The 12492-nt window shown below is 39.1% G+C and overlaps 1 protein-coding gene across 1 annotated transcript in view; it reads left to right on the forward strand.

Annotated features, from left to right (window-relative positions):
- LOC139732493 (tRNA (32-2'-O)-methyltransferase regulator THADA-like) overlaps positions 1 to 12492 on the forward strand; it is a 39822-nt gene that overhangs the window by 23345 nt on the left and 3985 nt on the right. The window contains exons 17-28 of the mRNA XM_071643356.1: positions 284 to 410; positions 2673 to 2812; positions 3612 to 3916; positions 4843 to 4930; positions 5455 to 5733; positions 7445 to 7554; positions 8070 to 8193; positions 8648 to 8758; positions 10235 to 10357; positions 10750 to 10841; positions 11176 to 11271; positions 12278 to 12406. Coding sequence (XP_071499457.1) covers positions 284 to 410; positions 2673 to 2812; positions 3612 to 3916; positions 4843 to 4930; positions 5455 to 5733; positions 7445 to 7554; positions 8070 to 8193; positions 8648 to 8758; positions 10235 to 10357; positions 10750 to 10841; positions 11176 to 11271; positions 12278 to 12406 — 1724 coding nt within the window. The remainder of the gene's footprint in view (positions 1 to 283; positions 411 to 2672; positions 2813 to 3611; positions 3917 to 4842; positions 4931 to 5454; positions 5734 to 7444; positions 7555 to 8069; positions 8194 to 8647; positions 8759 to 10234; positions 10358 to 10749; positions 10842 to 11175; positions 11272 to 12277; positions 12407 to 12492) is intronic.

Below are 12492 nucleotides of genomic sequence, written 5' to 3' on the forward strand. Positions count from 1 at the left end.
CCCGACCTTCGGATCCTTTTGTTGTAGCGGGTCACATATAAAAGCAAAAGCTAATAAAATTTTACATGATATATGCATAGTAATGTAAATATCAAATTATGTTTTTCCTTTTCATTAGTGCATATTCATGCCATGTTAAGAAGCTACAATATAATTCAAATGTCAAATGGCCTCCAAAAGCTGGTGTGAAGAAATTCCATCCAAAATCATGTTGTCTTCAATGTCAGTAAGTGGAAATGCGGGCATACAGGAAACAAGCATTCCTCTTTGTCTTTCTCCACAGAATTTTCTTCAGTGGCTGTGCAGCATCGCCTTCCATGGACTTGCTCCTGGATTTGGGTATGCCCGGCGGGCAACTTCTTTACATTTTCTTACGGCAGTGACAAACACATTCTCTGATTCAACTAAAGGTGAGTGCTTGATAACCTTCATGTTATCTCTTGAGTTAACATAGAGAACAGGATGACATTGAAAAAATCATGAAGTGACATGAGAGCTTTGTGGGTTACAAAGCGATTGGCATTTGCAAACTCAGTGTCTTGCAATCATTAGCCCTGATTGGTAGAACCTCCTCAGGGGTCTCAAACAGAAATAAGCTGACTGTAGTTGAAACTAGAAAAGCACTCTGAGAGCGCAGACCTCCGCCAAGCACGCAGCTTATTTCCACCACTGATCTTGTTCTTCCATAGAGATGTCATACGTACACACAGCATCGGTGCTGAAAGTCACCCGATTTCCCAATATAGAAACCTTTGTTGCGTCATAAACCCTCAGCTGCACGGCGCGCCTCGCCCCAGCAGAAACTAGAGCACGTACTTTAGTGCGTGCAGGCAAACCTCAAATACGCGCAGCCTGAACTCCCAAGTTCATTGACCCTACCTGCCAAAATATCAAAAATCCTTCATAAATTCCCCCCAAATTCTCGGATCATTACCAAAAGTTTATCGTTTGTTACTTGTGTCATTCTCAACCTTTCCTGCAAGTTTCATTCCAATCCGTTAAATGCCTTTTGAGTTATTTTGCACACGGACAAAGGAACGAACGAACGAACAAACCAACGGTAACGAAAACATAACTCCTCCCTTGGCGGAGGTAATGAATGGCTCCTTTGGTAGACTCCACAGAGTCCACCTTATGGTGTAATGAGATAGTCACCTCATCATTTAGACACTCGTATCTCAAGGTAGCCAGGAGATGTCCACCATGAAGACATTTTGATAGGAGATTCAAACAGTATTTTGATTTATCATTATAGTTAATTGACATTGACAATATGAGGTGAAGGTTTACCTGCGTCATTCTAACAATGTCGACTTCTCACAACTTTTGATGGAAACTTGGAAGGCTTTCAAAGAAGGATTGCTACCGTAGGCAGCAAAGGAGTATGAATTTGATTTGAAGGAAATGTGACATTACAATATACTTTCATCATTTGTTCATATTATCTTGGAAGCATTTTTTTTTAATGCAGAATATAGTTTGATTACTGTATTTGATGCATTATGACATAGTTACGTGTCTCTTCTGATGAGAGGCCATTCAATTATATGATCTCTTTATTTGATGGAAGAGAGGATTATTAAATAGAAAGCCTGCCTTGGTAATAAAGAAATTGTTGCTTTTGTGCCTGATTAAAGTAATGAATTATCAGGTATGAGTACTATCATTAAATTTTTTAATTTGTACAGAATTTGTGTACAATATCATGTCATAATCGCTTAAATCACTCAAATATATGTTGGAAAGTCTCACGTGAAAGCAATGTATTCATATAGTTTAATGGTAATTACATATTGTCAAGGTTTTTGTTATCTTTCAAAAGGTTTCTCATTGCATAAATGCTGTAAATTTCTCAAAATTTCAAAAACATTCACAAGATATAAATACACTGTATCTATATATATGTGACCCGCTACAACAAAAGGATCCGAAAGTCAGGGAAGGACAATTTTCTGAAAATGGAATGATATTATTCCCGTACCCTTCTCCTATAATTTCATATATAGCACAACTCTTAAAAGTACTTGGTTGCTGGGATATCGATGATTTTATCAGCGCATGTCAAGTGGTTGAGGAAATCAGAGTTTCAAGAAAAACGCCTTCAAAGTTATCCTTCTGACGCTATCATGGTCATGGGGAGGCGAGACAGTTTTGACGGCTTGACAATAGAAGGCACGCTCCTAGCGACCTCCGCCATGTTCAGTCAAGCTTAGCGCCAGCGGTCTACGCACTACCAATCGGTAATCAGGATGTCACGCACTGACCAATAAGATCACTCCCTCGTTGCTAGGGGCAGAGTCTAGTTGCGGCACTCCAAATCTTCGGACACGTTTCTCTTACATTGAAAGTCGGAAAATCATGGCCCAGAAAAACGTTAATTTCTTGCCTTTCCTTTGATCATTTAGCTTCGAAATTTTGGCAGATGATGGACAAAACATTAGACTACAAAATTATGCCAAAAACAGAAATCCGATTGTTTTGACCGGTTTTGATGTTGTGACTCCAAACTCGATTTTCTCGGCTTGGCCGTCAGCGACTTTAGGATCCTTTTGTTGTAGTGGGTCACATATGTATATGCCTCTCTACAAACATACATAATGTATGCTGTTGTGTAGAAGAAAGCGGCAAGCTGATACTCTGGCTGTTTTATGTCTCAATGATTATATCCACAGGGATCTTTGAGATCTCATCCATATGGAGCAAGGAACGGGTAGCGCTGATGTTTGCGATGCTGAGAGACAACTATGAGAGCAACAGAGACATGGCCTTTAAGATGCTTTGTGGGCTACCACAAGATGTCTTGGGATTGAAGGTAAACCAAATGTCTCAGTGTTAGCAGTCTGTCCCAAACAAATCTCATTTGGAAGGTAGAGTGAACCTGACAGCACCTGACAAATAACTAAGTCTTAAATTAGCAATATTCTGTTTGAAAAAAAAAAAAAATTTATTGAAACTTTTTTTAAAAAGAGGAAAAGTTGGGGCAGTATAGTTGTGTGATAAAATGAAAAAATTGTGTTTTATATATGAGTATTCACACATGTACTGTCACGATACCCCACACCAGGTAGGGTTAAGTCTGATGGAAACTGACAGGCCTCTAGAGAAAGAACTGTTGCCATTCAAGAGATATTGATATTGAAAATGATATAGAAATGGATGCAGTGGATACTGCTCTTCAGCTGAGGTATCCAATACAAAGATTGGACTGTCAAAACATTTGAGTAAAGTTTAGATTGAATGCGTTGACATTATACCAATGCACAAAAACTTACCCCTTTCAAACGAATCTGTGAAAGATGATACGAACGAAGTAGGAAAGATATTTTTCATATATAGGTGGACTTTACACAAGGGTCAAACTGCATGTAAACTGGTCTGAAGGGAATCACATTGTCTGTATTGGTTGTTGAAGCCCATTCTTTCATCCCAATGATTTTTCTGCAATGTACTGGGTTACATTGTGCAGGTGCTCTACTAGCATTGTGTTATTCCTACGGTACAATATTTAAGTCAAAAGGAATGTATCTGAATGCCATTTTATTGTAATTGATCACACTGCAATTGCGTCTTTATGTTGCAACCTCATTTTACTTTGATTACATGAAATGCAGGATCAGGCATCGATGCTATCGCTCTGCACAGCAGCAGTGGACCTGGCCACCAGTAGCAAGCCCTACAACTGTGAGACAGCAGCCTACGCCCTTCTACTCCTGGCCCAACAGACGGCTCCAGGGCTGCCGAGTCAACCCTCCTGCACAGTGGAGACGAACACACTGTGGATGATGGGAGACCTCAGCTCACGGCTTGAGGAACAGGTGGAGGTGGCTAGGCGGAGTCTGCTGGAGGCATCAGTCCAAGGTCCAATGTATGGCCTCCTTCACTGCCTACGCATCCTCCTTGGAGTCACAGATTTGAGGTAGGGGATGGACATGAGAAAAAAAAATCAAACAAACAAAAACTACTTTGATAGAAAAAATTATATAAATGAAAAGTGATTTGTATCTTTTTATTGTGAATAATGGGATTTTTGTGGTAGAAATATACAAATCATATTTTTGCATTAATTGATTCTTTCACATGGCACACTTTGCCATGTTAACACCCATTTCACTGGGAAGGGGTGGGATGTAATTCACAAGCTTTCAAGGTGGTCTATGGGATGAGCTACTTTAACAGGCTAGCACCTTCCTCCACTTGGAGAAGTAAAATGTGGTTACATGTCTGAGTTGTGACTCTTACACGCAGAACCTTCACTTGATGTCCTATCCAGGGGACAGAGTGTTTTGCCCTTTGTTAAAGAGGGGACAGCATGATGAACACATCATTGCTCAGCAATGCTCAAACCTGAACCATAGCAATGCCCCACAAATCAGCAGGGTGCTCAGGCTTACTTCATGTAAAACTCAGCATGCAGTAATTAAAGTCGTAGCCACACTAGAACTGATATTATATTTCATACTTGCAGTGTGCACATTGTGAAACATTTTTTTCATTATATCTCTTTTGAAGAGAAATTTTGGAAACCACTTTTTTTCAAATTCTGGTATGTGTTGTCATTCAGCAACACAGTCCCAAAGAAAAAAATATATATCTGCAGGAGGCAAAACCAGATGATTTGATGCGGCAGCTAGGGCAGTTGTACTACAAAGTTGTTATTTCGTGAGTACCAGAACAAGATTTTAAACAAGGTCCCACTGAGACAGTTATATTAGTTCAACAATAACATCAACAAAAGCCTGCTTAAATTTGTTCATTATTAGGTGAAAAAGTGAGTATGTCTGACTATGGTTGGATATATTTTTTTGAGAGGAAAGAAAATGACTTATCCATATTGATTTTCAGATGTCTACAGGCTGTGGAGTCTTGGCGAGAAACCATTGGAAAGATTATCAGCCTAGCCTTGCGTGTTGCAGACGTTGCAGCAACTGTGGTATGCAACTCATCACCTGAGGGATTTATACCGTCAGAAGAGAAGCCAGGTGATAATTCATTGAGTGTTTTCTCTGACTACCAAGCATTTTGATGCAAAATTTATGATAGCAGTGTCATTTATGTAACTTTGAGAGCTGCTTGGCCCATTGCAGCACAATATCATGACTGATGTAATACAAAAATTAGTTAAAAATGCCTGCATGCACTGTAGAAAGTGGATAGTTACATTGTAGTTGCCACTTGTGAAATCGCAGTTTTGAGAGGATGATTTATGTAAATTTGATTTTGATGAGTTTCTTTTTCTTATCTGTTTCTGTGTGAAAGCACATGGTAATGTTATATTTCCCTGCCAATATTCATAATTTGACTACAGTAATGAGCATACAATTTGGGATATGGGTTGAGACATATAATTTTTACGGAAAAGAGAGATGCTTCTCTAATTTTTGTTTGTGGGGGATAATGATTATTTTGTCATGTCGTATATCAAAATTGCTTGAAAGCAACTAAAAATAGACATAGCATGTTTGGGACTTCTCTGAAAATTATTCCCCCTCAATGAATGCAGGTGTAGAGAACAATCAACACGAAAGACAGCCACCCACATTAGTGACAGCTGCCGCAGTGACGAGCACCTTGCAGCTGGAGACGTTCCACGTGACGCCACAGATGATCCTGGTGTGCTGCTGGCGGAGTATGAAGGAGGTGTCGCTACTCCTTGGAGAGCTGTCCCTGAGGGCGCCCCTAACACCGGAGACCGGCGCCGAGGGCTCTTCCGAAGGCATCATCTCCAACAGTCAGGTATAGTCCTTTTGGAATTCACCCCAAATTGTATCCTTTTCATGGTACTGCATAGGTATGATGCCAGTTGCTGCTAGTGTAGACAAACACAGGCTAAGAGAATGAGTTTAATTGTTGTCAGTGAACTGATCTTAGAATCTGGGATTCACTGAAATTCAAAATGTCTTCGATAAATGTTGTTCTTTATTTCATGTAAATGTCGGCAATGCAACTTATAAAACTTGCTCTGCCTGTTCAGTCTCACATAAGAAGTCTGTCCATTACCAATAATCTTGTCATGTTAATCTAATTTGTAATTACGCCAAGTTTGGCTAGCTTAAACTGAAAAAGACCCCCTTCAACCTCAACTCTGTGAGAAACTCCATAACCTTTGTATGGTCACCAACTTTCATACTGGTACTTCCAGATGTAGTGAAGCTTTTTAGTTTACAAGATGAATGTGTGCAGAACCACAGAAGAAAGATAGAAAGGATTAGGCCCTGTAGAAAGAATTTTTAACAAATCTATCCAACAATAGTGAAATTTCTGAACAAAATGAGTGCATTGAGTATTCATGTAAAACTCTTGATTAGGATTTGCTGACTGAATAGTGGTAATATTTATATAATATTGGATGGCCTTGAGATTAATACAAGGAAATATTGGACGAGCTATGCACAAATATTGGACGAGTCGAAGACGAGTCCAATATTTTGCTTAGCGAGTCCAATATTTCCTTGTATTAATCGAAAATAGGACATTCAATATCATCATTATTATCCTACAGAGGATTTTAGCAAAGAATGTTTTCACTTTGGCCTACCCTTTCTGTCTCCGACTCCGAGTGCTGTTCCTACTGTGTAGTGATCCCGACATGGGGTATGGTACATGTACACTCTTCAGTGCAAGTTAATCCACTTCAGTCTCTGATAAAACAGTGATCTATGTATCCAAGGTAGCCGTCATGTTACTGCTAGGCCGAGATCTAGCTAATTTAGACCAGAATTAGATGTATTTGTATCCGAGATCTGAGAAACAATTCACGTCACATCTACCGTAGATCGTGAAAGATCGAATTAGGCTACTACTACCACAACTAGTCCTACTGTGCTGTATATAACGTACTTGTACACACGTACGTACATGTACAGTAACTGTAATATGCATATCGCGCATGCAAATGCAAGCGCAGCGGCGGTGGCCGGCTACATTATATCGCGCGCGGGCTATCTAGTTTAGCGCTGAGCATGCAGAGCTGCAGATCAATCGTCGCCTTGCACCTGCATGCACAAAAAAATGCAACTTGTTTTCATCAAACCTAAATTTAACTTCCTGTTATGAAAGTGATATTTTGAAAAATTGTGTGAAAAACAATTTCAACTTATTGATATATGAAATTTGTTTGTATAAACACAGAATTTTAGAAGAAACGATATTCTAGTTAATTCGTGATTGACCAATCACAGACGTTTTTACTTCTTATTTCAGGTCATCTCGTATATATCTCAACCAATCACGGTGCAGTTTATAAAAACTTTGGGGAATCCCCCTCTTGCCCTCCAATATTTTAAATATTGGTCGCCTCGGCAAAAAATATTGGTCGAGTTCAACAAACTTTTTAAGTGGGTTGGAGGTTATGAGGTGCGTCGACAAAATAACACTTGTATTTGGGCTCTAAAAATCCTCTGTAAGGATAATAATTCATCAGTTTTCCCCTTGTATTCTGTCACAGATGGAATCTATTGGTGCATTCTTCATGAAACTGCTGAAAGAGTCTAAGCACAGGGGAGCATTTGAACTTGCGTACGCTGGCTTCATCAAACTCACCACAAGGCTTTGGAGGTAGCTGCTTGCAACACCCTTTTACTGATTGAGTCCGATTGCAACAAAATAGTTGCGTTTTCAGTCTAATGGAAAGATTGTTTGTGAAAGAATGTAAAAAACAAAACAAAACAGTTACTGCCCTGCTGCTGTGCCATGTTACTTGTAATGATGAAATCCGGTTGCAACTTCTGAATGCCATTGTCGTGTGTAATGGAAATGATTAAAAAGATATTTCTTAAATAACTTGCCTGGCTCTTTATCTCGTGTATTGGATTGGAATTACAACATCCCTAATGTTTGCATCCCCCCCCCCTCTTGTCTGTCTGTAATCCTAATCTTTACATTGTGTACTTCACTGTGCATGTTATGTTGTAGTTAAAAAGTAATGTTAATTTCTTCAGTAGTTATTAGGGTGAGAAGTGTGGTGTCCACAGGTAAAAGGCAAGCCCTTACAGTAGTTTGAATAAATGGAAATATTGATGCTAGTATATCATGTATCTCATTTCCTCCCCCCCCCCCCCCCCCCCAACCAGTGAGGAAGGCTGTCTCCATCAACTACTGTGGCACTGGTTGTCTGGACTGTTGCAAGAGATCACCAGCAACCAATCCATGTTGTGTGCAACTCGTAGGAGTGCTGGAATTCCCTTTGCTATTCAGGTAAATGGACTGATACACATTTGTTGTCATTTCTGATGAATACAGAGAAGTGTTATTACTCACCACTGTTTGTCTAATGCCTCCACCACTATATATTGCCAATTGTTGTTTCAACTATTTCAAAAAAAATGATGCCTTAATTTTGAAGCAACAATTTCCTCTCAAATGTTGATGATAGACAATTGAATGAAATATGAGAAAATGCTAGCCAAAATCAAGTCAGACTGAAAGATGTGTATATTTGATATTGCAATATGAAGGTGTTGGTGTGTATCCTTAATGAAGGGTCAAGTGATAAACTGTCCAAATGGCATTTTGATAGTTAACCCATTTAAGACAGGCTGATTTGCTATAACACGCATTTCCCATAGACACCTGCCCGAGTATACTTGGGACCCATCCTCAACAGGTTAATTGATTAATCCCCACTGTGTGCTTCTTGTGTTTCTTCAAGGCCCTTGTAGGACCAGAGCCCAAGGAGCTGGGAAAACCCTGCTTCAACCAGTCCATGAAGCAGCTTCTCTCCCTAGCACAGCCATCACAGCAACAGGATGACACAGCAAGGGTAGGCTTCATAAAGAAGTGACAATCATTTGAGCATACAAGTAAAATTCTTTTCTTTATTTTGCTTTTCTCTCTGTTGTGGACATCTTTCTCTAAAGAATCCTCAAGTACATATCAAGGCAGGGCACTATTTTGGCAGGGGTGTCACTATCTTCTGTAGGACCGAATTTATCCTGTTTGATGTGCAGTTCTGTACTTGGGTACTTTTGTACTTCTTTAATTGTGTTTGTGCAAATTGTAATTTGTCCCAATGCCAGGTCTTTCTCTTTTTTTTTTGTTTTGCTTTGTAAGCCTCTCTTGACAAAATAATTACTAAATTTGGCATATGTTGTGCTCTGCCTGTATTCATTGTATTGCATGTATTCCACAGAATGTTGTCTTTTTGTGTAGCAGATTTTTTTTTTTAATGTCTACGATGTGTGATTTTCATTGCCAAGTCAGAGTTTACCGCACTTGAAATCACATACTTGTTGGTACTTTGATAAATGCACACTGAACAATATCTCTTCTATATATAAAGGATATTAGCTGGAGAAAAGCTTAGCACCTTCTTCCCTTTACAATGAAGCCTCATCACCACTGAAACTGTTTACTTTAGAATGATCTGTGTGATGTAGGTCTAGAGAAAGAGACACTAGATGTGTAGAGAAAAGGAGTCAGTCAAAAGAGTCTTCATGCCTATTTATTTATACTCCTTTACCTTTGCACCAAACAGCATGGTCATAAGGTGTGGGGCTGTAACAAGAAAAAGTCCAGTTAACTTTCTCTGCTGTTAATGATAACAAACCTAGGGTCACATTCACATTGGACTCCTGATAGAATTACTTGTCCTCTTGACCTCTTTTTACTTCACTTCCAAAATGAACGAATGGATGAGATCTGTGCAATTAGAAACACATGCTTTTCATTCAGACAAAAGGGAATATACTATTGTAATCTAGTCAAAATCTACAATGTATTCTGAGGCCAAATCTTTTATCCAGTCAAGTATTTTTGTTTGATCTTTTGCTTAGTGTGACTCCACACTTGTATTGAGTCTTTGAATTCATTTTGATTTCATCTACTGTAAAATGAGGAATGTTCGCGTGCATTTTAATTTCGCGAATTTCGCGAGCGCCAAGATTCGCGAAATTAAAATGCACGCGAAATTTCTTGTCTACACTATGTGCATTGAACGCCAGTGGCAATTCGCGAAAATTTCATGCCACGAAAAAGGCCGTCGGCTCCAATTCGCGAAAATTTCGTGCCGCGAATATATCATGTTTTACAGTATCTCTATCAAGATGGTGATGATTCACAGCATTTGAACAGTCCCATAGATGTGTTCCAGAAAACATTTAAAGGCACAGACTTCTCCAAGAGAATTAGTAATTTAATGTCTGGTGAAAAAAAAAAAGAAAAAAAGATGTGAGTCTTAAATAAGGCTTTGAAATGCCCCAGATTGTCAATGCTCTTTCATGCTCTCATCTGAGCCTAGGTCCATGCCCTCAACATCCTCCGAGCCTTGTTCAGAGACACTAGATTGGGACAGGAAGTGCTTCCCTACGTCGCTGATGGAATGAAAGTCGCCATCTTGGGATTCGCCGCCAAGCTCTGGGCTGTGAGTGTGGTTGTCCTTTCTGCCTCGTGTGCATTGAATTGCTTTGTGCCTCATTGAACATTTGAATGGATTGCCCTTCCAGAATTGAGTGTTTAGCCTGGTGCTAGTTGTGAGAATATTATGGATGCCTTTTTTGTTGTTTTTCATTTTACAAATTATTAGTTGCCTATGCATATTTTGGCAAGATATTTGCAAAATAAAAAGCACATGCTTGTCAAAGGGAAATGCTCATTTGTTTTCCTTCATAAATTAAGTTTTGTGCATTATGAATACTGTCTTACATATACCAGTATTTTCTTAAGTAACCATTTATTTGCATCTGACTACATTTCTGCCTTTGTAATTTGAAAGTGATTGTAAAATTCTCCTCTCTTGATGTTGTTTTTATCCAGGTCAGGAACTCTGCAACGATGCTTTTCAGTGCTCTAATATCCAGGATATTTGGTGTCAAACGGGCTAGAGATGAGCTAGCCAGGAAAAACTGGTGATTATTATTTTTTTATTATTTCATAGTTTGTTGTTATTACACACTATAATAAAAAAAAAGTCTGCAAATCTAAAATTCTATGAATTTTCATAAGGTAAATTCAGTTTACCTGGTATAACTTGTTTATTGTTTTGTTTTGTTTGTTAAGAATGCAAGTAACTTGTGCATTATATGAAAATACTAAGGTGATAGATGTACTTATCAGGTAATTCACCATATCATTAGCTACATCACGATCGCCAATGGTGCTTCTAAAATCAGAGAAACCGTTGTGGTCATTACCCCATTGGCTACCATTATGAGATGCTTGCCTCTTCTTCTGTTCAAACAGCATGACAGGCACGGAGTTCTTCACTCGATTCCCATCCCTCCATGGCTTTCTGCTGGACCAGTTCAGGCAGGCAGAGCAGATGGAGAAGGAGTCCAGGTCAGTTTATTATTTCAGCTTTCAAGGATGGTGAGGTGACTCAGTCGGTAGTGTGTCTGCCTTGCCATTAAATGGCACAGGTTTGAGTTCCAGCGATTCTTGCTGAGATATTATGTGTTGAAACATACTGTCCCCTATACTATAGTAAGAGTAAGTAGCACTCAGTCTCTTGGATAGGATGTAGAAATGGAGGTCCCTTGTGTTAGAAAGTTATGACTTGTGACCGTAAAAGTTTCCACTTCACTTTCTTGTGAAAACTAGGATACAAACCTGGTAAAGTGATCCAACCCCCCCCCCCCCCCACACACACACACAAACCCACAAATAATGGCGACCCCTCTAAGCTTGCCTTAGGAGACAAGCAATAGTTAGCATATGGTATCAACCCATCGCATCAGGTTGAGCCTTACAGAAGACTGGTATGCAACATTTTTTCCCCTAATGTATCATTCTAGTCAAATAGAGTCTTCTGCTCATTATTCAACTCAAAACTCAAATTTCCCAATGTCCAAGTTTAGTCAAATGTACATTGTAGGGTAACCCACACTTTAGAGGAGTTATGGAATTTCATGAAAATGAGTAGACTCTGCCTCTATATACAAGCTTCTGCAGAAAAACACAAACAAACAAGAAATACACTTGTTATTTTGAATGATATGGGTGTATATTTCCATCTTTTTTTAAATGTTAACAAGAGCAGAGAAGGCTTATAATGACACAGTGACTTGGAAATTTCTTTGAAATCTTTTCACTCGTGCATATAACTTTGGTATAAATGGATGTTATTTAAGTGAGCATGATAATATTCAATTTCATATCCACTTTAATATCTCTTGTCCTCTATGAGAGTGTCTTAATTTCACCCTGGTATTCTGATCCTTCCAACTGTTGCTAAAACAAAACAAAACAAAATCAATGAATAAATGAATGATAACATAAAAATCTGATTTATCAGTGTTCTAAATTCTTTTATGCTCCAAATGCAAATTTTGTGTGATTTCTGCAGGCAAGATGTCACAGTCCTGCACCCAAGTCTGTTCCCGTGTCTGCTGCTGCTCTCCAAGCTCTACCCTTCATCTAATGATAGCAATGACGCTAACATGAGCATGGCTCCATTTCTGCCATACATCATTCGGTGAGACCATCTTGCTAACTCTCTCTGTTTTTTTAATGAAGCCAGCAAGTTTCCTCCAGCGCTCATATGTGTGTCATACAGTTTAG

This window comes from Diadema antillarum, unplaced genomic scaffold, assembly GCF_040938485.1.
Source record: "Diadema antillarum isolate AM-2024a unplaced genomic scaffold, OU_Dant_1.0 seq00000427_RagTag, whole genome shotgun sequence".
Classification (NCBI taxonomy): Eukaryota; Metazoa; Echinodermata; class Echinoidea; order Diadematoida; family Diadematidae; genus Diadema; species Diadema antillarum.